The following is a 27,591-nucleotide window of genomic DNA, read 5'->3' as shown; positions in this document are numbered from 1 at the left end:
GAAGAAGGGACCAGTATGTGTCCACTCTGTCTTTTTTATACTTTCAGTCCATGTGCCTGGGGAGCACAAATCCAGGCATATCTGGAGGGCATTGCTGAGTCTCTCCAAGCAAAGTTGAGCTATTCCCCTGCTGTGGCCTCAAGCAATTGAGTCATTGCATTGTAGCTCCCTTGCTGGACAATGGCTGCTGATGGATTGTTCAACACCCCGTCCGGGCGTTGGTTACTTTCTTTGCTCTTGCCCCTGGGGAGCTAATATCTGACTGATTCCCGAACTCATAGCATGCTTTAGTGACCATCATACAACACAATTCTCAACTTCATATGCATTAATGATACACACGTATCATATGTGTATATACATATATATGGATAGGGCAGGGGTGGGCAAACATTTTGGCCCGAGGGCCATCTTGGGGTGCAAAACTTTGGAGGTCTGGGTAGGGAAAGCTGTGCCCCCTAAACAGCCTGGCCCCCGCCCCCCATTCGCCCCCTCCCACTTCCCACCCCCTGACTGTCCCCCTCAGAACCCCTGATGCATCCAACCCCCCCTGCTCCTTGTCCTCTGACTGCCCCCTCCTGGGAACCCCTGCCCCAAACCATCACCCCCCAGAATCCCACCCCCTATCCAACCCCCCCTGCTCCCTATCCCCTGACAGCCCTGACCTATCCACACCCCCGCCCCCTGACAGGCCCCCCGGGACTCCCACACCCTATCCAACCCCCCTTGCTCCCCATCCCCTGACCGCCCCAGAACCTCTGCCCCATGCAATCGTCCTCTGCTCCCTGTCCTCTGATTTCCCCCTGGGACCTCCCACCCCTAACCACCCCCTGTCCCCTAACTGCCCCCCGACCCCCCAACCCAACCCCCCCACTGCCGCGTGCTGCTGCTCTCTTACCATGCCACTCGGCGCGGCAGGCGCTCGCAGGCCCGCTGCCTGCGCAGCGGCATAGCTGTGGGGGAGGGGGGAACAGCGGGTGAGGGTCCGGGGGCGAGCCTCCCAGGCCAGGAGCTCAGGGGTCAGGCAGGACGGTCCCACAGGCTGCATGTGGCCCATAGGCCATAGTTTGCCCACCTCTGGGATAGAGAAATGACTTTCAGCAGATCATAACCTTTTTCTCCTGATACCTTACAAGGCATGCTTATGTGTGAGATCACGATTATATGAAAAATGAGGAATATGGGTGTTACAGCATGCTCCCCAAAGGTATAGAATGTCACACATGCCCCTTGCAGAATGGTTCAGCCACCTCAAGACCTGGAACCTAACTCCAAGGAGTTTCTGGTGGCTGAAATTGCACACCTCAGTCAAGAACTATATAAGATCCTGAGACCTTTGCGCACAGAGCAAATGCCAATGCTCAGAACGACTCGGCCTTCTCCAGCCTATACCCATTCCATCTCAGCATGGGCTTCCATATCCATCGACTTAATTGTGGAGCTGCCATGTTCCCAGGGGCATATAACAATCCTAATCATGGTCGAGCTCCTAACCAAGATGACACTTCCATCCCCTGCCACATCATCCCTACTGCCTTCTCTTCATGGAGAAGATCTTTCATCGTCTCCACGGATTACCAACAGGCATCATGTCAGACCACAGTTCTCCATTTGTTTCCCGGTTCTGGTGGGAATTTCTAAGGCTTCTGAGGATTGAGTTCCTCCTCTCATCTGTCTTCCAGCCACATACCAATGAATAGATGGAGCGTATCAACCAGATTATCAAGCAACACCTTCACTAATTCCTGAGTTATCAGTACAACTGGTTGTCTCTGGTTCCGTATGCCATCCACAATATCCCCGGCACCACCGTCACAGATCTAGCTAACCATCTCCGCCAAGTACACCAGGAACTCAAGAAGCAATTACAAATCCATAAGGAGGCATATAAGCATCATGCTGACGAGGACAACCAGGCTGCGCCCAACCTTGCTGTAGGAGACAAGCTGTAGGAGACAAGGTATGGCTGTCCACCTACAATCTTAAAATCATCTCACCTCTCGGCCAAACTGGACCACCAGTATCTAGGCCCTTTCAAGACTGAGGCTCAGATCAACCCGAAAACACTCAAATTGTAATTACCCAAATCCCTGAGATTCATCCCATGTTTTATGTCTCCATCCGGAAATCATATACCAAGAACCCCTTCCCATACCATTCCAGTCTCCACCCCTACCTGTAGGTCCAAGGGCAAGACATGTAAATAGTATGACAAATCCTTGACCTCCAACTTGTTAAGGGACTACTCCAATATCTGAACAAATGGTCCTGGGAACCAGAAGATCACATCTACACCCCAGATCTGCTGTGAGCTTTCCAGTACCTTCTCTGAGAAGCTTGGCCCCGGGGCAACTAGGAGGCACATGCCATGGATGTGGGGGAGGGAGGGTACTGTCTTGCCGCCACCTTGCCTCACTCCAGGTAATTCAGTTCTGACCCTTGGCTCCAATTCCTGGCTCCGGATTTCAGCTCTGGCCTTTGACTCCAGTTCTGACCCTGGACTCCAACTTCTGGCTGCAGCTCTGACCCTTGGCTTTGGCCTCTGATTCTAACCCTATGCTCCAATTCCCGGCTACCAACTCCTGCTCCAACCATGAGATACGACTGCCCATGTCCCAGTCTCTGACAGTCCCATCAATAATAGTTCCTCCAGGAAACATGAGCCCTCTGACTTCATTTCCACTGATCGTGATACATGGACCTGGCGTGAGTTGCTGGGGGCAGCAATGGGTGGTGGAGCCAGTGAATCTGCAACCATGCTGATCTTCTTTGCCTAAGCCATTCTTCCCATCATAAGGGAGTGCACCAGCTGTAAGAGCATTGTGGCCCTGTGACTGCACTAACAGTGGCTCCACTGCTACTCTGATCTGTGAAGGAAGATTCTCTTTCCTCTTCTCCCTAAGGCCAACTCATTTGGGCCGTGTGTATGTTCTGGATTTGACACATCGTATAAAAAACCTTCCTGGAAACAGATTCTTAAACTAGCAGAAGCCTTTTAAACATGTTCAAATTCACAACAGTCAAATAAAATCACAGATAACAAATGATAAAGCAGGGTTCTCTTTTCAGAGCATTTATCCTTTAGTCTTCTATTTAAAAAAAAAAGACTCGAAGAAATGCTAGGCTATTGTTATCTTGGATATAGCATCACCGTTCTTAGCATTTGTATTTGAACGTGTTTGGGTAACTCTTTACCAGAGGAAGCTACAGCTCTATTACATTCCAAAAAGCACATGCCATGGTATTTATGCAAACTCAGGAAAATCTATTTCAAGGAGTTTAGTCCTTTCACTAAGTCTTTGAATTTCTGAAGCTTTATACCAAATCCTCCCTTGGCTTTCATGCTGACAGACAAATTGTAGATTCACTTTTCCCAAATCATTTGTCTTTGTATGCTCCCAGCCTAACTGTGTGAAGGGTAAAAGCCCACTACTTTTATCCCTGAATGCACTTCTTGCTTCAGCAAGCTCCTTCTCCAAGGTCAGAGTAAGTGGTCTTAAATGAAAGAACATTAACTCTTTAGTGCCTTAAAAAAGTAAATTTGTTTGCTCTCTGGCCTGTTTTAACATCTGGCCCTTTCTCCAATATCAGATTTTTATTGTTTTGTTTATTGATAAGGATACGATTGTCACAGACCTCTGCTCGGGCTCCCGCTGTCAGACCCAGGTGGCAGGGCTGTGACTACAGCCCCGCTGTGACCAGACCCTAATTTTGTCCTCCCCCACCCCCTGTGACTGTTGGGTGAATTTTGCTTAATTTTACCGTGACGTTATATCCATATTTGTTGATAAATTGGGTTTTCTCCAATATGAATACACAGAAAAGTTGTAGGTTGTAAATGTAAAAGAAAATCAGGGCTCTTTATACCTTAATCTTCAGTCACAAAGCCAGAAATCTGAAGTAAGATTGTGAATGACCCTTACACAGGCGAGCAAGCAAAAGGAGGAACATGCAAGGAGAATCCAAACCCTTTGCATGCCATGCATAAGGGCCACCTATGATAGCCAGCCCTCTGCATATTGTCCCAAAGGTGGTACCCACTCCCTTCAAATGGGCCGCTCAACACATTTTCCCTTTTCCCACCCCCTAGGTACTCAACCATTCAGGGGGATCCCTTTAGGCACAGTCCTTCCCTGAACTCCTCCCACTACACTGTGGCCCCAATCGGGGGACACAATTTGGCCCTGTATTTTTCTGGCTCTCAACTGAATTATCTGTCTCCAACAGAGCTGGCAGAAAATTTTTCAACAAAACAACTCCCATCAGAAAATGCAGTTTTGTCAATATCTAAATATTTTGTGGAAACATGTTGATTTTAATGAAATTTTTGATGGGAAATGTTGACAGGAAGAATTATGAACAAATCACTTTCATTTTCTTATTCTGATGATATGAAAACATTTCATTTCAATAAGGTAAAAACAATTAGTTGACATTTGACTGTCAATTCAATTCACAAACTTTTATTTATAGTAAAATTAAATACATTTACATGATTATATTTGATAGAATATATTTCGTACAATATAGTTAGTATTTTAATATCATAAAAGTCCAAGCTAAATTATTCAGTGGTTCCAAATATAATTTTTTAATTTTATTTTGCATTCTCTGGGAAATTTCAGAACTGCAGCAATTTGTTCTGATTCTGAATGAAAAAAACTTTGAAATTTCAGAATTTCCTGCAGAAGAGAAATTCTAGTTACTGACCATCTCTAGTCACTAAGCTCCTCTCTATACTGCAATTGGAAGGTGTGATTGTAGTACACCCACGCTTTAATCAAAAGCTAGTTAAAGAAAAATTATTTATTAACTCAAGTAAAGCAGCTCAAGTAACAATAGCAGTGAAGCTGCAGCAGCATGGGTGGTGGCCCCTCAGGTATGTACCCAGGGTCCCGGTGTACAGGACTAGGCCATGCCATGACCTGTACAGCCACAGCTTCACCGCTATTACTACTTGAACTAGCTTTGAGCTAGCTCAAAGCAAAGCTATCTGGGGCATGTCTACACTAGCTGCAATTCCATATCTTGACTGCCGTGTAGTTATGTCCTAGGTCACTGCTTTATCCAAGTGCCTAAGCATGCACTTTAACTTTAAGCACTAGTTCAAATGGGACTATTCGTAGCTTAAAAGTGGGTAGTGCTTAAATATCTTGCTGATTCACGGTCTACATGGTAATTTTTTTAGTAGCTTTAATATTACTGTGAATCACTGGGGATACTAATACAGATGGCTTTGCTAGTTCTGTTTATGTGAAAGTGTAAGCAGGTAGCTGTTCAAGAAATGCCATCTCTTGAGGTTTCATGTTTTGGATACTATCTCAGCACATCACCTGTAAAGCCTGTTCTTTCTCTCTGAATTTTTTTTTTTTTTTAATCTAGCTTCTGCCTATAAGTTATCACAATGCAAACAAAGAAAAAAAATTACTTTGGGCCAAACCATTGCAGTAAGACACTTAGTAAAGACCATATCCTCTCAATCTGCTTCTTCAGCACTGCAACCTGCTCTCAAGTATCTGTATATTCTCCCATTGGTTTGTCCAGACAATCATATTTGGTAGACTGTGCTTGAAATGACCTCAAAAGTTTTGATAGTGGTCTGGAGTATATCCAGTTTCTCTCTGTACAGAATCTACCAGAGATTTAAAAATTGCTTTGGGGTGGTAAGCCACAGAAATTGGGAAGGAAGAGGGGGAAAGAGGGATACATTTTCAGACTCCATTCACCGGACTTCTCACCTCTGCTTTGGCTTTAATCATGCTCAAAATTTTGTTTATTTCTCATCTTCCCCATCTAAGTGTCCAGTAAATTGTAAAACGTTACCTTCCCCTCTTCTTTCCCACAAGGCAGGGGAGGAATGTTCTGCCTTTACAATAATGTTAACAGTGTAACTATACATCAATGAAAAAGGAAATTTAGTGTTACAACACCCGCTGCCTCTTTGATTGAAGGTGTACACTTTGAAATGATTTCACCACACCCTGATCTTACTTTGTATATCTACTGAAAAACACAGACACAAGTAGACATCCTCAACCTTGAATTTCACTTAACATTTACTGTTACATAGCTTTTTGTAGAGCTGATCCAAAAATACCAATTATTTTTCTAAGAAAACTTCAAAAAAAGGTTTAATTTTTTTCATTTGTTCTAATTTCCCCACTAAAAATTAGATTTTCTATACAGAAGTAAAAATGGGGAGGGGATCACTTTTTAACATACACTTTTGGCAAAATTTCACCAAAAATGAAATTTTTCCATTAAAGAGGTCTGTCTAGACACAAAGCCATTTTTTGTCAAAATTGTTTGTTGGCTAAAAAAATTCAGTATGCTGGAATATTCTGTATGTTCATAACCATGTCTGCAACCCCAGGGGCAATTCAGTTGCCCCATGTTCACAACAGCTTGTTTGGTATTGTTTGGAGGAGAATTTAGCCTAACCATCTCTGAGAATCTTGTATCCAAGAGAGCTGGCTGAGAAATGTTTTTTTTTGATCCTGCAGAAAGTTTTGATGCAAATGAATTCCCCCCCCCCCCCATCACCTAATTCATCTAAAATTAAATCAATCAGGGGTTTGGGTTTTATGATAAAAACAGCAAAACACAACATTGAGGAAAGCAGACTGTAAAAATTTCGGATTCACCAAAAACTTGAGTTTCCATCATAAAAAAGGGTTAGATGGGAAAATGTTGAGAAGCTCTACTACTCATGCAGTTGTCTACTTTTTCCTCAGCCATCCTTAAAAGGCCCACGTATTTTATTTCCTCTCTGGTGTCAGGAAAACAGCACCAACAAATGCCTCATTCAATAGTTCAGCTACCATCTTCAGCTTAACTCAAAGAAGCTTTAAATGACAATCTTATACCTAGAGAGAAAAATCATAACAACAACACATAAGACATATAACCTTGTCTATGCAAATTCTACAAAAAGCACCACTTGATTGGTCCTAGACTTAGTTATGGAATACTGAAATATTGACCTGGACCTACAGTATAGCAGAAAAAAAATTATTGCCTATTGCAAAACCATCTGCTCTGCCTCCTGCCAATGAGTCCTGGTTATGTGCCCCAAAGTACGGGAGGGAGGTAAGCTCAGCTTCCCCTTATACAGTAGGATGCCGGTTTTACCAACTAATTGGGGATTGAGGAGTTCATAAAAATAGAAAAGCTCATAAAATTGAACACCTTAAAATTACAGTAGGTACAGTGTATACCTTTCAGCACAGGACCCTGTATCACTTTCTTCTTGTCCTGGAAACAATTGCAAAGTAATTCCCAATGTTTTGAGGGCATCAGAATGTAAAGGAATGTCAATTTGTTCTTCGGCAACATCATGTCTGTTATGCAATTTTTTTTCAGTCAGGATAAATGGTTCTTCTAAGTCTGGTTAATAAAAATCAAGGTTCAACTGTACTCTGATTTCGCTGTTGGACTTCAAATGTCAGAAATATCTTTTAACATTCTCCCATGAATACACAAATCAATAAAATTTCCCTTTATAAATATATTCCCTTTTCATTTCAAAAACAAATTAATTATAATTCTACCCAGGCCAGACATGAGTTCATCTTCTTTTCCCCTATTATTAATGTTTATCAGCCTCTCTTTGGTCTCATGAAGTCAAACAGATTTCAATTCAGATCTCTGAGACTTGTTCCAGCATATTTAGTTCACTCAAGTTCAGTCAGGCAACAATAGCACATTACGGAGCAGTACAAAGATTCACTCGGATTAAAGATATCAATTAAAAATCATTTAGCAGAGAGATATCAGGAAACATCAAAATGGACAAGCTAGCGTTTCTTATTGCAATATTAATGAATGGTCCATATCTGATAAGTTTCCAAGTCACAAATGAATAGTGACTGGTTTGCTGGCTTCTTTCAAAGGGGTGGAGTGGGCGAGGGTTGTAAATATTGTATTTTAAATATTGTATTTGGAAGTAAATCTTTACTTCGCAATTTTCTTTTTGTCTTTAACTCACTTGATTAGAGGAAACACACGTCTGGGGTGACGTAAATTTGCAGATGTTTTGCTGACCATCTAAATATTTTTACTGCACTTAGAGACCCTGAATGTACTGTTCATTAATTAATCGATCCTTACTTTAACTGATTTATCTTTCCTGTTATTTATTGAGAGTAATGTGATCTTTTAAGTTTTTCTATTCTAAATGGGATTCAGACATCAAGCTGCAAACAGCTTCCGAAACAAAGGACTATTCATAACTACAATTCATATTCTGTTCTCATTCTTCTCCAATCTTGGCTTAATTTTTTACCATCATTTCTAACTGTCTGCTGAAAACAGACGCCTCTTACAAACAATGCAGCATAGCCAAAGACCAACTCCCTTTATGATTGCAGTTTAATTTAGGCAATGATCTTATTAAAACGCCCAAAGCAAGCATGGTAATGCTGACTTATTCTGTTTTAACATGAAATATGGGCCCACTTATCTCACAGCCACTAACCTTCATAAACCAAATCACAAGACACATATCAATTGATTTTCTTACCAATATTATGAAAACTCCAGTTTAACTGCCTCGTTTCAGTGTCATTCACAACACAAGTTTAATAAAAATATTTCTTGATGCTGCCAGTTGAATAATATGATATTTCTGGAACTGAAACAAGGTAAATGAATAATGATATATATACACAGCACCTTTAATCTCACAGTGCATATTGTAAACAGTATGGAATTCACTTCATCTGGCAATGACATACAGCCATCTCTGGAGCAAAGCGTGGCAGCTGCTTAAAAGCTCACTACAATAGCACAGAACAGTTGAAGTAAGGAAATGCAGAAGAAGAATACATTCAACTGGAGAGTTTTTACACTAAACATGAAATTTCAACGCAGTTTTAAACAGATATTTAAGGAACAAAAGAACGCACTACATAGGCATGGTTCTGGAGTTTTAATACAACTAAAGAGAAATTTTTTAGAGCAATCTGACAAAGCTAATTGCTACTAAGTAGCCTATCTTGCTGCTCTGCAGCTACACTATTTGGTTAGGATGATTTATTTTTAAGACAACTCTGATTAGCGCAAAGTATTGAGGGCTTGATCCAAAGACTCCCATAGATTTCAATATGTTCTGAATCTGGCACTGATGAGGGATGCTACCTTGCCCCAGGAATAAGAGGTAGCAACCAAATAAAAGGTGAGGAAACAAACACACCAAAAAAGGTCTGTTAAAAACAAATCGATGATTTTTCTCCTTCAGGCAGGCAACAATTTTTCTGGTACCCATTCCTGCTGAGGAAGCAGGTAGGCCAGTTTCCTTCGCAACAGGGTCCCTATACATATCTCTAATTCCTCCCAGAGGGAAGGGCAAGTAGCAGAGGGAATCCCAGTTCACAGGGTCAAAAGGACTGTTCCCATGTGGGTAGGAAGAAAAAACCTTTGTGACAGGGTAGTAGGAGAAGTAATACCCTTTTCAACACAGTACCATAAACAAATACAAAATAGATGGCATCAGAGCAACCAGACCCAAGTCCTTGCTGGTCAGTGTGAAGAAAGCACAGCTACAGAGAGAAATGCAGTGCGCAGAAATCACCAGTCCATCTGTTTCTCTGGCTGCAAGTCTTTCCTTCCAGGCCTGGCAACTACCGCAGTGTCTGCATTCCACAACATGTCCCTTCACTGTCCAGATGGGTGTGGAGCACATACTTGGCTACAGTAATTAATAAGAAACATAATAGTGCATTGTACATGGTCTTTGTTTACCCTTAATGCTTAATCTTTAAAGTCTCGTCTCTGCTGGTGGGGAGGCCACCAGTATGTTTTAATTATTGTCTCAAATGAATCAACAAATATTAAAAGTAATGTTCCACCTCTTGTATATGCATGCATGAACACACATATATGACAGCAGTGAACATGGGCTGGCAGTATCCGAGCTCACAAGTGCCAGGTTTTTTTGGTTTTGCCTTTTTTTTTTTTTTTTTTAAAAATAAGAGTCCTTTTTCAATCTCTTCCTGCTAATACATATGCCCACTGAAAATGAACAAAAACAAATACTGGGGAATTCCAGATGTTTGTGCCTCAAAGGAGAATCACTTTTAAAAAAGTCAAGTCACTTGGGAGGGGTAAGGGAGCATGACAACAACCATCTTTTAAAATTTTCTGCAGTGCCTCCATTTGCTCTGTGGGAGTTAACTGATATAAACTTGTCACCATGAAATTAAATTGTTGCATGAATGGAATGTCAGTATTACACACACACACACGAAATTCAGCAGCATGTGTTTGCTACAGTTAGTTATGTTGTATGAGCACAATAAAGGGAGGAGGAGATGAAGGAAACACATGCACCACTTTCCCAGATATTGTTCCTCCTGTAGACCTCAGCTGCCTCTTAAACATGCCTATAATATGCCTCAGTTGGGACAGAGTTACTGCCCACTCTGCGTAAGGACTTCTGGTGTGGATTAACGTAACGTGTGGAGAAGTATGTGAATTCTAATGTGCACTAGTGTATTGCGCACTAACTGGCCCGGATGGACCCTGCTGGCATGCACTAAAAGTTCCCTAAGCGGTGTTAATGTAATCTTGTTTCAAACAGTACAACATTAACATATCAGTGTTAGTGTGTGACATGCTAATGCACCCTACAATTTACACCCTTCTGGTGCAGACTAATGCACCAGGTAGACAAATCCTAAAACAATCATACTTTGCATTGACATGACAACTGTAATTCACCCTCATATCACCCCCACAAGGAAGATGGAGATAATATTGCTAACCTATTTTACACATGGAGATGCTGAGGTAGAGAGACATGGTGAAGTTACTTGTCCAGGGCTACACAGGAAGTCAGGGGCAGAGCCAGGAATAGAATTCAAGACACCTGATGCCCAGCCTTGCACTGCAGATCATGCTGCCTCCCATCAACAGGAAAGAATCCAGATAACTTTCAAATCTCAGGCTGCATTTGTGGGGGTGGCAGACAGAGATGCTGAGTAATATCTATTGACTTACTTAGATTTTTTTCCCCTCCTCTAACAATTTGGCCCTTAGACTATAGTTCAGGACTTTAAGATGGCTGTGGATCCTCCGAGAAAGAATACCACCATGTACCAGAGGCCACTGGAGTCAATGCACAGCATGGATCTCAGTGCCACCCCTGCTCAGCATCCTAGCAATGTGCTCATCTGTTCAATGTTTCTAGCTCCCTTTGTGCTGCTGTTGTGTGTCTATGTCCATCCAGAGCCAGAGAGAGGGGTTTACATGTTGACCACAGGCCTTACCTCCACCTCTCAGCCACATGAGTTTGGGCAGGGGGACTTAGCCACCTCCCCAACTAATCAGCAGAGGGAAGGGGAGAGAGACGTCCAGTTTGCTAAGCGTGGACTTCAGTTCCTCCCCATATATCTCCTTAGCAAGTGGCAGGGAACATCTTGAGAGCCCACCTTCTTGCCCTGCACCCCATGATATTCGAGTCATGCCATTCTAGTAGCTGCAATGTGAACAGGAGAGCGAACAAAATGTGGGTTTTGATGGGACAGAGCAAAAACATAGCAAGGTTAGCATGGAACAAGAGGGTAGGAGGAGCAAAAATGCCACCCTAAAGATCCCAGTATAGAAAAGGGGAAGAAAGGGAGTTGGGAAAATAAGGCCAACATTTTACAAAGCGTTAAAAAAAATCACAAGGTTTGCCATGCTGCATCAGATCCATGGTCCACCTAGCCCTGTATCCTGGCTGCCTAGGATAGGAGCCAGAATCACACGCTTCAGTTAGGCACCTGCATCTTCATTTAGAGATCTTAAAGGAGGGGCCTGAGCACTCTCAAATACATTCTACAGGGACTGTCTTTCTGAAAGTCAGGTCAATTTCATTCAGGTGCCTAAATATGGATTTAGGTGCCTAAATATGGATTTAGGTTCCTAAAGTTCAGCTCCCAAGTTTGAAAATTTTGACCCAATTGCTTAAAGAGAACTTTTTATTTGAGTTTCTTTTCCCCAATTAACCATCATCAATATTTAGATCAGTATCCAAAAGAAACTCAGATATAACCTTCCCAGCACCCAAATTCATGACTGTCTCCTGCTATGAACACTTTGGGGGGAAAGATCCTATGAGCCCAGTCATAAGAGAAACGGTCATCCTATAACACATGTATTCTCCCCCGTGAGGCACAGGTCACTATATCTTCTTAGCAACACTGGTGTCTGAGCTGGAAAACAAGGGCATTTTAGGGCAATTACTGAGATTTCCTATTGTATTCAGCATCATAGAATCTTTCCTGTAATCTAACTTCCAGGCCTTCTATTAGCATCGGGTTTTCTCAAGCGAGAAATCATTAGTAAATTCAAATCTGTGCGTTCATTAAAGTCATTCACATCCTGGAGCTCATATAAATCACCACATTAATTAAAAAGTACTCTAGCTTCAGGAATCTTTAGACTGTAAGCTCTTCGGAACAGGGGTTTTATGTTCATTGGCAACAGTGTCAGTAAAAGTAGGGTCTAGAGCAACATCTTGGCACATTTTAAATAAGTCAGATCTCAGTAAATAAAGGAACTAAAATTTGCTGTTGTTATCTGTCTAAAATGTGAGTCAGAAGTTAGGTCCTGACTCAACAAAGCAATCCAGCATGTGCTTAGCTTTAAGTACATAAGTAGACCCATTGGCGCTGTCAAGGTTCCTCCCCCACCTCTGAACTCTAGGGTACAGATGTGGGGACCTGCATGAAAAACCTCCTAAGCTTATCTTTACCAGCTTAGGTCAAAACTTCCCCAAGGTACAAAATATTCCCCCCGTTGTCCTTAGACTGGCCGCTACCACCACCAAACTAATACTGGTTACTGGGGAAGAGCTGTTTGGACGCGTCTTTCCCCCCAAAATACTTCCCAAAACCTTGCACCCCACTTCCTGGACAAGGTTTGGTAAAAAGCCTCACCAATTTGCCTAAGTGACTACAGACCCAGACCCTTGGATCTTAAGAACAATGAACAATCCTCCCAACACTTGCACCCCCCCTTTCCTGGGAAATGTTGGAATAAAAGCCTCACCAATTTGCATAGGTGACCACAGACCCAAACCCTTGGATCTGAGAACAATGAAAAGGCATTCAGTTTTCTTACAAGAAGACTTTTAATAAAAATAGAAGTAAATAGAAATAAAGAAATCCCCCCGTAAAATCAGGATGGTAGATATCTTACAGGGTAATTAGATTCAAAAACATAGAGAACCCCTCTAGGCAAAACCTTAAGTTACAAAAAGATACACAGACAGAAATAGTTATTCTATTCAGCACAATTCTTTTCTCAGCCATTTAAAGAAATCATAATCTAACACATACCTAGCTAGATTACTTACTAAAAGTTCTAAGACTCCATTCCTGTTCTGTCCCTGGCAAGAGCAGCATACAGACAGACACAGACCCTTTGTTTCTCTCCCTCCTCCCAGCTTTTGAAAGTATCTTGTCTCCTCATTGGTCATTTTGGTCAGGTGCCAGCGAGGTTACCTTTAGCTTCTTAACCCTTTACAGGTGAGAGGAGCTTTCCCCTGGCCAGGAGGGATTTCAAAGGGGTTTACCCTTCCCTTTATATTTATGACAGGCGCACATGCTTAAAGTAACACATGGGCTAAAATGCTTCGCTAATCGGAGCCTTAGATGCCACAACTACAATTATTTTGCTAGATCTCTTTGTTCAATAATAGGCTCAGCCCATGTGCAGAATGGGCCTTTCCCCTGCTAACGTACATTCGTTAGATATGAGCAGTCTGATAAAGGGATTTTTTTCATCTTTCTATAGTAACTGGATATCCTGCCAATGCTCATAATTCATCACTAAACAAAACCAAGAGTCACATCCAGAGCAATAATAGCAAGGATTTAAGAGAGAGGGAGAGAGAGCGTGTGCATTTTGGAAGGATCTAAACCCTCATGCTTCAAGGCAAAAAGTCAACCTCAAAATAGTGGGGCCAGATGAAATCTTTCCTTATGGGCATGTTATTCCATAACTGCAGAGTTTTTTCACCTTTCTCTAAAGCATCTGGTATGCAACACTGTCATAGATAGGATACTAGGCTAGATGAAGCACTGCTCTGATTCAGAATGGGAATTCCTATGTTCCTACCTAGTCATCACTCAACAAAACCAAGACAAGTGATTTTTAATGTTTATGGCAACTGGAAAATGTTTATAGATTCACAGATTCCAAGGCCAGAAGGGACCATTGTGATCATCCAGTCTGACCTTCTGTATAACACAGGCCATCAAACTTTCTCAAAATAATTCCTAGAGCACAGCTTTTAGAAAAACATCCAATTTCGGTTTTTAAATGGTCAGTGATAGAAAATCTACACTGCTGGAGAATCTTCTCAGCTGGTATGAAGTAAAATGAAGTTTTAATGTAATATATATAAAAGAGAAAGATTCAGACAATCTGAAATAGTTACATATACAAATAGTTAAATAACTCAGGGAAGAAACAAGATGGTGATGCTAACTAGGGAAACAATGTAGAAACTCACTCTGGCTGTCCTGTCAAGATGCAAATGGTGCATAATGGACACAAGTGCCTACATACCTTACTGTGCTCACCATAAATCCACAAATGAAACAGAAAAAGCCTAAAGGTGAATTCTCTCTCCAGCACAGTATACACAGACCAATGGGAGAGGGAGGGGCAAAGGTAGCTTTGTATGTAATGCCATCTTTGAGCTCTCAGGATTCTGGGCTACTCTACCCCTCAGAATAAATCAAAGCAGCCAGAGACCTGCAAGAACTTCCTATAGACTGCTCCACAATCTGGAGCACCCAGAATCTTCCATAGTGGTCCATGCTATAGTGGACAGCCCCATCCTCTCCCATTCCTTGCTCCGCCTTTGCACGCCCCCTGTGCCAGGTCTTGTCAGAGGGCAAATGTAGTCTCTGCACCTAGGGAAGTCTCCCTCAGCTTCTATTAGGCCACATTACAGCAGCCCCCGTTAGACCACAAGAATCATAGATCAGACAGGCTCAAGGACAGAATTGGTCCCCAAGATCTTTGAGGTAGGAAACTTGTCCTATTGCATGTTCTAAAGAGCTATGCAAGTTGAAGGCGCTATGTAAATTATTTCCATTTTTACTTTTAATAATACTAACAAAAAGAAAAGTTTATATCCAAATCAAACCAGCACTGACGCATTTCTGAGTGATTGATTGGCAATCCCTCAATTTGAGATATCTCTACCGTGGATGTACATATGGGTCCTGAGATGACTCAGGGTCCGATCCTGGAACCACAAATCCGCCCACAGTAGATACAGACACTTTTTGGCAGGCCAGCGGCCTACCAGGAGAAAGCTATTTCTTTTTCCTTCCTCCTCTCTCACTCTTTTCAGCTTTGAGGGCGAACATTCCATATAGCAAAAGTCACTGTCTTTTTATAGCTTTGACCAAAGGCAGAATGATCCCACTGGACGTGGTAATCCACCCAGGAGTGTATGAGACAGCCTAGGTTTACAGCACCTTTTCTAGCCCTCTCCCCACGCAGGGTGAACAGAGGGGAGCCTAAACAGGACTGCTCAGTCGCGATAGTAGCTGCCGAACTGCACCCCTGTCTCAGTCCAGGTGCCAGATGACCATCTAACTACCACCGCCTGTGTGCAGATTCATGGCTATGGACTACCAAATTCACTAATCCTGTCCCTGTCACCACAGGGCTTGGAAGATTGGAGAGATGTTATTTCCCATGGTAGAAGCTTGTGCATGATTTTGTTTAACATGGGGAAGCTGGTGCACCTACAGCAACCTCACAGTCATGACAAGTTGGAGGTCTGGGGCCCAGTGGCAGAGAAAGTCCAAGATGACTATGGATCTCCACTTGCTGCAGCCTTCATCCGCTTTCACAGCTGTGGAGATCCCCCTTCCGCCTGATCCATCATTGAGGACTTGGGGGATTGGACTGTGCTTTGTCTGGGACCTCCCTTCAGATCTGTTTGCCTTGGGAGATCCTCCCAGGAACATGAAGCTCCCAACAACTCAGCTCTGAGGATCACTGGAACACACAAGCCCCTTCACCACAACAAAGTGAGAGTCCTCAAAGAGGACATTTCTGAGTATACAATAATTGTGTATCAGTCTAATCAACTTTTAACACCTCATATTGGAGACAGTAACTGGCAGAGCTCAGAAATCAGATCAACAGATGAGGAAATTCATAGCAATGGAGAGACTGTTAAAAATGAAACTTCATTCTTGATCCCATGCTCACAGAAATCATTGGAAAGAATCCGACATAATGCGCCAGCAATTAGGCCTTAAATATACATAACCCCTGAAGAATGGCTGAGGAATAATGGTTAAAGAACAAACACAAAATGTGTTCATGAGGATAATGCCAACATGTACAACAAAAACACCTGGGGAGAAAAAGAAAAAAAAAGATCAAATTGACTAAAGATTTTGGGAGTGATTAGTGGGGAGGGGATATATCTGTCACACTGAGTAACTAAAAAGCTGGAATATTCCAGTTACCTTCAGGTGGTGGGGGAGGGAAATCCTCTGCCTCCATACTGCTGTGTCCACTAATTTTCTGTTCCTTTAACAGAACAAATACCTCTGCAAGAAAGCACATTTTTTGAAGGTAAGCATTGTTTCTAGATTTAGCGAGTCTGCTTTTTGATTTAGCAGAGTCTCATACTTAAGCCATCGAATACCATCGTTAACGTCTTCGGACAAGAGACGGGGAGCAAAAGGCCCTGGAGCCTGATTTTCTTGTGCTCAGCATTCACAATTGTGGTCAGATTTTCTGAAGAGCTCAGCTCTCATTTGGGCACCTAAACGAGAGCCAGATTTTCAAAAGTGCCCAGTACTGCTAGCTCCCACTGTAACACTGAAGTTCATTTGATAAACTGAGCATGTTTCAGTGCCTACATGCTTTGAAAATCTGCCCCCAAACTATGGGTGCCAAGCCCTTTTGTAAAATCCTTTCTCCCATCACACACAGGGTCAGGAGTGCTAAAATACTCATAAAGGCATGACAATTCATTTTCCACTTGGCAGTTAACATCCAAAAATCACCAGTCCCAACACCATGGAGTTAAACTTGCTTGTTAGCAAACACCACATTGATGTATCTTTTTCCTTGCAACAAATAACTAACTTATGTTGACCTTGCAGTAATAATTTGCAGTGCCAGATAAGGCTGCCTTTGTTCACCTTGAGAAGTAACAACCATTGCATTTTACCACTTTGACTGTCTTTCCCTAGTTTTTGTTCAAGTTGTTGACTTAAAGAAGTCCAGAAAAAAATGGTTCTGTTTAAAAAGTTCTAACAAAAAACCCCTTTTAAACTCAACTTTTCTGGAAAGTGTGAAAAAATTGATTAAGCCCCCCCTTTACCTCTATTTACCTTTAGGAAAGGAATGGAACAAGAAGCGTGTCTGGGTATCCCACTTCCAGCCTGAGCTTCTAAAGGCAACCTGATCACCCTCCTCTCTTGTGCAATACAACTACTATGCACTCCAGTGGGCCTAATGTTCTCAATGACTTAAGTGTAACAAGATTCTCTGGATCACCCCCACATTTTGACCCAGAGTGCACCATGGAAGAGAAAAATCCCAGAATATGAGAGAGCCTTTTCTCTCTTCCCAAAACATTATTATTGTTTGTATTATAGCAACGCTTACATGGCCCAACTGGGCTTCATTGTCCTAGACGCTATGGTAAGAGACAGATCTGCCCTAGAGAGCTTCCAGTCTAAACAGATAAGACAGTCAAAGGGAAAGAGGGTAAACAGAGGCAGACAGGAGTGAAGTGACTTTCCCAAGATTACACAAGTCAGTGGCAGAGTCAGGATGGGAACCCAGGTTTCCTGAGTCCCAGTCCCAAGAGGCCCATTTCTGGTTCATTCAAGAAAGCAGTGAGTGGAAAGGATTTCACAGGGTTTGGGCCTAGATCATCCCACAATGCAAGGAGTGGGAAAGTCTTCAGAGTCTATAAAAGTATGGAAAGTCAAAGGGCTTGTCTACATGGTGAGGTAGTGCACTGTACAGGGCTGTGATTTATACATGCACTAACATGTTGTGCATTACTTGGTGTGTGTAGACCTAGCTGGTACGTACAAAATGTTCCTGAGTGTACTTGCCATACTGTTATAGATTTAGGAGGGAAGCTGCTGGCAGTCTCAAAGTATTCAGATAAGTCAGATAAGCATTCACATTTCTACATGAAAGAAACACTCTTCTCAGTTGCTTTGCGTTTTACCCATCATTACTAATTCTCAATCAAGTCATAGATATTTATTAAGTCATTTGGTGCTTAAGGCTGAAGAGGGTTGACCATCCATACACAACATCTATCCATTAAGAAGGAAGTGTGTTTTCCCTTAAAATATAAAGGAAACATTTCCCCACCCTGTCTCTCCTCAAACCTCTCTCACGCCCATATATTTCTGTGGAAAAGAAAGGCATGCTTATTAAACTTTCAAATGGTGTCATCAGGAATGCATTTTTTCCCCACCAAAATTACCATGTGAAATAAAGGAAGAGAGTTATGGTTACTTGATAGGGTTATTTTTCCATTTCTTTTTAGCTTGAGTAGTAACTGGAACTCACATTTCCAAAGATGAAACACGTAATAACTAGTTACATCCTGAAGGTAAACCCTGTATCTCTGAATACGGGTGAGGTAATATTACCTCACATGTCTTCTCTCTCTAATATCCTGGGACCGACACAGCTAAAACAACACTCTACTTAACTAAGATACTTACATAGTCCCCTTTGCCTTGATACCTGAGTACCTTGCAATCTTTAATCCCTCACAACACCTCTGTGAGGTAAGAAGTGCCCCATTGTACAGAGATGCAGAGAAACTCTGACTTGCCCCAAACCACACAGGAAGTCTGTGGCAGAGCAGGGACTTGGATCCACATCTCCCAAATCCTAGGCTAGTACACTAGCCACTGGACCCTGCAGTTATCCATAGAAGATGCAGCTGCTCGTGGAAGAATGTCTTATGACCCCCGATAGATATATCTTTACAATAATTTGACTTTCCTTCCACACATTAAAAATTTTGTTTTATGTTTTTGTGCAATTTGGATTTTGGATGCAGAGCCTGATGTTCCATCCATAGTCATACAAGAGAGAGATTGTATTTTGGGTTCAAATGACTCCCTCAGCAAAACAAACAATTCCCTCCCCACCTACCTAAGGTCAAACCATCTATAGTCATGGAACACCCCTTAAGGACCCACAGGTGGCAAAACCAAAAGCCATACTCTACAAAAACCAAACCAAAACAACAACAACAAAAAGGGCTAAGGACAGCAAGCCTTTTTTGCTGTGTTGTCTGGACATCCCAGGACAATGATTGCTCATTGAGAGAGTTCTCTGTCAACATAAGCAGAACCATCCGACAGGAAAGTGGAGTCAGAAAGCTACCAAGATGGTTTAAAGCAGCTGTTCTCAAACTGTGGGTCAGGACCCTAAAGTGGGTCCCGACCCCGTTTTAATGGAGTCACGAGGGCTGGCATTAGACTTGCTCAGGCCCAGGGCCAAAAGTGAAGCCCAAGCCCTCCATCCTGGGCAACAAGGCTCGGACTTCGGCTTCAGCCATGGGCGGTGGGGGTGAAGCCCTTAGGCTTCGGCTTTGGCTCCCCCATGCCCCCAGGGCAGCAGAGCTCAGGCTCAACCCTCCAGGGGTTGTGTAGTAATTTTTATGGTCCGAAACGGGTCGTGGTGCAATGAAGTTTGAGAACAGTTGGTTTAAAGCAATAGGATGCTGAAATGATGTCCAAGGATAGCCTCCTATCACAAGGCAACAAGGTGGGAATTCCAACCCCAATTCAATCTAAAGCACTTGATAGGGTTATTTTTCCATTTCTTTTCAGCTTGAGTAGTAACTGGACTCACATTTCCAAAGATGAAACACGTAATAACTAGTTACATCCTGAAGGTAAACCCTGTATCTCATGGCTTTGACCATGAAAGACACCCGGTGTGGCCTAAATTTCAGAGGTGCTGAGCGCTTGCCCTTCATGCCTTAAGGTTTTATGAAGGCTAACCAACCTCTTTGTGAAAAGGTCTGATTTCCTGGTATTGAAAAGACTAAAACCCTGATAGCAGTAAGTGCTACTTGGCAGGGTAACAAAAATCCAACCATTGCAAGTCTTGCCCAAAGGACACTGAAAGAAAGTCACCATTGCTTTCTATGGACCAATTCCCTCTCATAACTATGTCAGGATGATCACTGGTGAGTCCTCACGCTATCCAGTAGTACAGCTTAATGAACACGTTTATCTTACTGCTTGAGAAAGCTCTCAAATTTTGGCATAACCTTGGCAGTGAGCTCCTACTGGGGAGCGGGATCTGGGGCTTGCCCCGCTCTGGCACTCCGGCGCTCCAGCCAGGGAGCAGGGTTGGGGGCCGCACCACTTAGCTCCCGGTAGCAGCAGCATGGCCCCCCTCTGGCTCCTACGCACTCCAATGGCGCCCTCAGGCGCTCCAATGGGAGCTGCAGGGGCAATGCCTGCGGATGGGGCACCGTGCAGAGCCGCCTCACCGCACCTCTGCATAGGAGCTGGAGAAGGGACATGCCGATGCTTCCAGAAGCCGATTGAGGTAAGCACTGCTCGGAGCCTGCACCCCTGAGTCTCCCCACGCCCCAACCTCCTGCCCCAGCCCTGATCCCTCTCCCACCCTCCAAACCCCTTGATCCCAGCCCAGAGTACTGCCTACATCCCAAACTCCTCATCCCCAGCCCTACCCCAGAACCTGCATCCCCCAGCTGGAGCCTTCACCCCCTCCCCCTCCGTATCCCAGCCTGGAGCCCCCTCCCACACCCTGAACTCCTCATTTCTGGCCCCACCCCAGAGCCTGCACCCCAAACCCTATTTTTTGAGCATTCATGGTCCATCATATAATTTCTATTCCCAGATGTGGGCCTCAGCCCAAAAAGATTGCCCACACATGGTTTAAATGTACCACCATTTTTCAGCTGGGAGTATGGTGTTTCTGTGTCCTGTGTGGGTTTCCAGCACAGGAAAATCCCTCCATATTGATTCTAGGCAAATATATCATGTGAGCACTTCATAAAAAAATCTCATCCAAAAACTTACTTGTGCAACAGAAGGAAGGCCACAGAAACAGGAGCTGTACAAGTGTCTCCAAAACTGTGAGGGGCAATCAGACACTCAACTACAGGACTGCCTCCTGCACAGGCCATTACACAAACTGCCAAGTTTTCCATTTCCACCAAAAGGGCCATTTCTACAAACTTGACAACGGCACAGACCATATTTTACACGGCAGCCCTTTAAAACACAGAGTGAATCACAGTTGCAGTCATACCAAGATTCTTTATTGCTAAGGGTGCAACAGGTATGAGCTAGTAAGCATACCCTAATTCATGAAAGAAAAGAGGGAAGCAGATTATTTTCCAAGCAAGCCTGCCCCTTGGAGAGAAAGAGTGCTGTGCACGTGAGCTGTAGAATGACTGCTGTGAGACAGCCGGTAAGGCTATAAGAAAGGTTGTAGGGAGTGGGGCTGGGAAGTGAAGAATCTGCCCACACCAAGTATGTGAATGTCAAAAACACCATTGTGCCTACTCCAACTATTGAACATGGTCTGGTTAATGACTAATTGTGAGCCTTGTTCACCCAACTATAGAACTCCCTCTGAGAGATAAATCTTGCTGTATAGCATTTGGGGTTTGTTTGGTTTTGTTTCATTGTATTTTTTTAATATCTCTAAAGTTGAAATTTCTGCAGAGAGGAAATAAATATTTCAAGCACAGTTTGTTCTCTCTGTAAGGCCATAATTAGGAACCACGGATCCTGTGTATTAAAGCAAGATTCATGTTACAAAGACAGTGTCTATGAATGCATCTGATGAAGTGAGCTGTAGCTCACAAAAGCTTATGCTCAAATAAATGTGTTAGTCTCTAAGGTGCCACAGGTACTCCTTTTCTTTTTGCGAATACAGACTAACACGGCTGCTACTCTGAAACCTGTCTATGAAGGGTGACTTAAGCAGGCATTCAGACTGGGGCAGCTATTTTCAACAGTGGGAGCCCTATAGCGAGAGTATATGAATAATGAATCACAAAATTTTCATTCTTAATTGTTTTATTGATATTTGGATTGAATAACAAATATCTAACATATTAAAGGAAATACCAAGGGCTACAAAATAAAAACATTAATAAATTCAGGAATAGAACAAAATCTTTGTAAGAAGTTTCCCAAATCACCATAGGTGGAATGAATTAAAATAAGGAAAAACATTTCCTTAGCAATATATGCATACAATAAGCATGAGACCTAATGTTTCAGTATCCAAGGTCCTACCCTGATCCCATTAAAATCAAAGGAACTATTGCTATTCACTCCAATGGCAGTGAGTAAACATTTTTCAGGAGATATTTTATATATAATTCAACTACCAGAAAACCCCTTCAAACCTTATTCTGCCACCTTTATACAAACACGGAGTAGCACCTTGCTTTAGGATAGATTATGGCATTGCAACGAGCCCTAAGCAATGAGCAATGCAGACTTTCTGTTCAAGGAGTGGACAGAGAACCATACTGAGGCTCAGATTCATACTTTGTTTCTTGGCTCCCCCCTTGCGCCAGTGGAAGATATTATCTGCAGCGGCCTTGTGCCTGTTACAGATTATCTTCCCTAGTACTTCAGCTCATGTGATGGCTCATATGTTGGGGGAAAAGGAGAGGATCGAAGGCTCTGCCCACTCCCTGCTCACCTGTGTAGGAGAGACTGGAGCAATTCCATGGTCACTTATCTCTCACACACTGCTACCCATGAGAGGGGTAGGAAGTGCTGTGGATTATGGAGTATTTATATCTCCTTACTGTCTTGTGTTGGCAGAAAAGATGGGCCAAAGACTGGCCTTTTGTGAATGGCCTCATTGATTACAGTGGGACTATTTATAAGAAATAAATAAGCTCTTATATAGCGCTTTTCATCCCTCGATGCTGAGAGAGGTCACTTTCATTATCCCCAATTTACATATGGGAAAAGCGGAGGCACAGAGTGAAGAAGTGACTTGCCCAAGGTCACACAACAGGCCGGAGGCAAAGCCTGGACTAGACTCTGAGGACCAGTGTGGTGTTCTATCCACTAGGCCATGCTGTCTCTCAGAAATAAGGCACTACTCACCATCAACAGCAGCTGCAGAACTTGAACCCTAAATAAGTAGAATTCACGTTCCAGAAAAAAAAAAACTAATCAAGTCATCCAGGTTACCATTGTCCCCCACCCCTATTTCATTCTCTACTTTCTACCCGAGGAGAGAGGATGGTCCAAAGGTTAAGGCACTGACCTAGGACTTGACAGAATTGGGTGTCATGAGGATAACTCTATTAAAGATTGTGAGCTGATGGTGACCATATTAGTATTTAAAATAGCACAGATATCTATTTATCTGCCTAACCGAAACAAAGAGAAAAAAAGACTCTTGGCACCATGGAAGGTAAAAAAGAGCAAAATTAGATCAGAAGCTCTTGTATGCAGGAACCATGGTTTTTTCCCCCCTCTGCTTCTACAGAGCTTAGCGCAATAAGGAACATGGGACTTCTAGGTGTTACCTCAATACAGATAGTAAATAATAATACAAGAAATCTTCTCTTTTATCTAGTTATTCTCAGTTTGGCTGGAAACTGAAAGAGAAGTCTAAAGACTTAACTCATGAGGAAGAGTCAATAACTTTATATGTCTCTTTCAAATGAAAATAACTATTTGGAAAAATATAGATTATTTTCCAAATGTATTCAATGTTTTTCATCCTCCAAATGCTCTTGCTCTCAATACTTTGACGTCAAAGTACCAAAGTAACTAAATTGTTCTTGTAAAGATTTTCATTCTTAATTAGGTCAGAAAAATGCTTCACACCACACAAAACATTCCAATCACAATGTGGATCTATACACTATTTGACTGCATACATATTAAAATGACATAAGTCAAAACTTATTTTTATTAGTATAAAAACCACATCAGAACCAAAATTAACACTAGCTTTTTCTGTTCTTTCACAAGTGACTTGTGATTGCTGTGAGAGAAAGAAAAAGTTCTGTTTTGAGAACAATTCTACTTCCCCAGCAAATCACCCAGTGACTCCAGAATTAACTTAGGCTTCCAGAATAAAACAAAATGAAAAAAAAAAAAAAAGCGTATGGATGCAATACATGAAATTTACTTATTTTTTTTAAAACAAAAGGAAAATAAGGAAGGGTTTGCTCCAACCTCCCACTCAAGTCAATGTGAGTCACCAAAGTCCTAATTCTACTCCCATTGATTTTAGCAGATCAGGATCCAACTGAGGCAGTTAATGTAAATATTTACAGTTCTTTTGGATCTAATCGCCTTTGGAAAAATGAATGGTCTTGTTTCCTGTCAGGAAAAGTAATGTTGACTACATCTGAAAAATTACATAGTTCTTCAATATTTTCAGCAGCCTCATTTAAAGAAAAACAAAAAACAACAACAACACAGGTCACTAAGAACATAAACAATAAAATCTCTCATTCTCCATAGCTCTAACAAAGAATCTGAAGTAAACAGGGAAGTGCTTTTGCAACTTAGTCCTACAAACAGGATTGGAATGTGGAATCCAGAAAACTATCAATAATTGCATTCACTCAATTATCTGTAATATTGAAATGTTATCCAAACAAATCAGAAATATTGTAGCAATGCAGACATTGTTTTTCTACTGTAACTAAAGCAAGGAAGAACACAAAAAGGAAATACTAGCATACAGTATACTGCATCTTCAAAAAGCTTTACAAATATTATTTTAAAATATTGGGACTTCTGCTCCTAACCCCGATACCAACAATCTTCACTTCTTAATTTACATGCAGATGGACCCAGTGGTGCGCTGGAGCTGGTTCCCGTGAACCAGTTGTTAAATTTAGAAGCAGTTTTAGAACCGGTTGTTAGGGCTCCCTGAGCTCCCAGGTTTGGGGGGGAGGGGAGAAGAGGCGGTCACGGGATGGGGGGGTGGGTTGGCTAGGCAGTCGCCGCCCCAGAAAGTCCCAGCCAGGCTGGGCCGTGGCTAGGGCAGCCCCCCAGGCCAAGGGGGCCCCAACACGCAGCGCTAGACAGGTGCATGGTGTAGGGCTCAGTGTTATAGAAGGGGGCTGTTGGAGACAGGGCCAGCTCTAGGCACCAGCAAAACAAGCAGGTGCTTGGGGTGGCACATTTCTAGGGGTGGCATTCTGGCGTCGGCCATGACGCCCCTAGAAATGTGCTTCCGCTGCCCCAGCTCGCCTCCACTTCGCCTGCTTCCCTGAGCATGCCGCCGCCACTCTGCTTCTCCTCACTCCCTCCCAGGCTTGCTGCACGCCAAACACCTGTTTGGCACGGCAAGCCTGGGAGAGAGGGGGAAGAAGCCGAGCGACAGCGCGCACGGGGGAGGCGGCGGTGGAGCAGAGGCGAGCTGGGGCAGGGAGCGGTTCCTCTACCGCCCCCCCCGTTAGTTCCTGTGCTCCCCGCCCACTCTTGCTCACCTCCGCTCCACCTGCTGCCCTGAATGAGCTGCCTCCCCCTTGCCTGAGAGGGAGGAGGAGAAGCGGAGCAGCGGCATGTTCAGGGAAGCAGGTGTAGCGGAGGTGAGCTAGGGCAAGAGGTTGCAGGGGGGGAGCCGTAGGAAGCAATGGGGGGGGGAAATGCGGCACGCCCGGGGGAGGAGGCAGGGCCGGGGATTTGGGGAAGGGGTTGGGAAGGGGCGGAGCTGGGGGGGACACGAAAGAAAGCAGGGGTGGCCAAAATTTTTTTTGCTTGGGGCGGCAAAAATCCTAGAGCCAGCCCTCATTGGAGAATGGGCTCGGTGCTAGAGGAGGGTGCATGGAGCAGTACCATTTGGGGGGCGCGGGGCTATGGAAGGGCTGCGGAGCCCCACGTCCTGTCTCAGGGCAGGGGCCACGCTGCAGCTGGTACCTACACTGAGCCGCCATCCGGGCAGCCACTCCAGGGCCCTGCGCGCTGAGGCTGATCCGATGCTAGCCGAGCTCCATGCTGCTTCCTGCCCGGCCCAGGAAGCGCGACCGGCTGCGCTGGGCAGGGAGATCAGGCACCATGTGACTGGGAGCCGCGTAGGGCTGGGGTGCCAGGCCCCTGGCAGCAGCAGCAGCCTCCTCTGCCCCAGGAGCCGGGCAGCACCAGCTGGTGCCATGGCTGGGGGCTGCCTTGGGCATGCTGGGGTGAGCCCCGCCCCAGTCTCTCCCACTCCTGAGCTGTGGGGCTGTCCAGCCTCCACCGCTTGGGGGCACTCACATCCCGCGGTGGGGAGTCGGGCCGACGGCTGCCTGCAGGAAGCCGCCGCCCCACATGCCGGGAGCGACCCACTGAAGGAAGGGCTGCAGGACTCCTGCTCCACCAGCAGGCACCTGGGATGGAGAACAGGTCTGGGGAGGGCAAGGGGGCAGGACAGAGGCACATCCCTTACATCAGAACTTTTTATAGGTAACCGGTTGTTAAGATTCTGGCAGCTCATCACTGGATGGACCCAGTGATTGGGTAGAGTCTTTTACATATCTGACATCTATTATTCGATTCTTAAAAGTAGTGTCACCAATGCCAATAGGATTTTATTTGAACCACAGGTTGTTTGACCAACTGGTTTGCATCAAGAACAATTATATAAAATATAAAAGTAAATGCAAAAAATTTGCTTTCCTGTAATATTAAGGTTGAGAAATTGAGCACCCAAAAAAAGTATGTAAACTACAAAGTTGAAAGCTCACAATTAAGTCTGGCCTATGAGAGAGAGAGACATCCATGTTATACCTTGGGCTAGGTCAACAGCTTGTTTCATTCCTTTGCCTTATTTCCTTATCTGTAAATGAGATGATAATGTTTATCCTCCCTTGTAACGCATATTGAGATCTATGGATGCATTATCCACGTTTAATTAGATAAGTGAAGGATGAAAGAAAATATGGTAACATCAGAGAATGTTTATAGTCTATTTTCTTAACTAGAAAGTTTCAACTTAACTTTTTTATTCTTTGAACAGTCTTTCCAAAAGAGTAGAGAATAGAAACCAGGGCGAAAGTTTAATCTTGAACTTGGAACCAAATAGCACACATTCAGAGTTTAGTTCCAAGTAACAAGTACTGTACAATACAGTAAGTCACTGAAGCAGATTTTCCAAAAATAGGACTCCTATTCACTACCACTTCAACAGAACAAATTTCTTTTGGTCTGGTTAACTATTTGCCCACGCACATGACATTCAGCTTAACTTTTCATGATTGAGCAGCTAATGTGTAGGACATGAATCAACATTATGCAGTTATGCATTGCTTCCCACACTTTTGCTGATTCATGCAATTAAGAAAAAAAATGAATCCATGTTCTTATTTGGGACTGAGAAAGTCAGCAAAAACATTTTGCATTTCCCCACTTAGCATCATTCATGTTCTTTAATAAAAAATAAAAAATAAATAAAAATACTAGTCATGCTTACTAATCCTGAGGTTCAAAAATACCATTCACTAAGTCTTTTACTTCTAATCATGTCAAGATTCCTTCTTATAAGAAAATGTATAATTGGTTTAATTCTGGATAGACATTAAGGGCAAAATTCTCCTCTCAGAGACACACGACA

The 27,591-nt window shown here is 43.3% G+C and overlaps 1 protein-coding gene across 9 annotated transcripts in view; it reads right to left on the bottom strand.

The window, feature by feature from the left end:
- ARHGEF10 (Rho guanine nucleotide exchange factor 10) overlaps positions 1 to 27,591 on the bottom strand; it is a 182,076-nt gene that overhangs the window by 140,358 nt on the left and 14,127 nt on the right. For 8 of the 9 annotated variants that reach the window (XM_073336205.2, XM_073336212.2, XM_073336211.2 and 5 more), the window contains one exon: positions 16,488 to 16,571. The exons of the other annotated variant lie outside the window; for it this stretch is intronic. In XM_073336205.2, coding sequence (XP_073192306.1) covers positions 16,488 to 16,571 — 84 coding nt within the window. The remainder of the gene's footprint in view (positions 1 to 16,487; positions 16,572 to 27,591) is intronic. 9 annotated transcript variants of the gene reach the window in all.

The sequence above is a fragment of the Lepidochelys kempii genome, chromosome 3 (genome assembly GCF_965140285.1).
Source record: "Lepidochelys kempii isolate rLepKem1 chromosome 3, rLepKem1.hap1, whole genome shotgun sequence".
Classification (NCBI taxonomy): domain Eukaryota; kingdom Metazoa; phylum Chordata; order Testudines; family Cheloniidae; genus Lepidochelys; species Lepidochelys kempii.
Note: the sequence above shows the minus strand (reverse complement) of the source record. Positions and strands in the feature narration are given on the sequence as shown.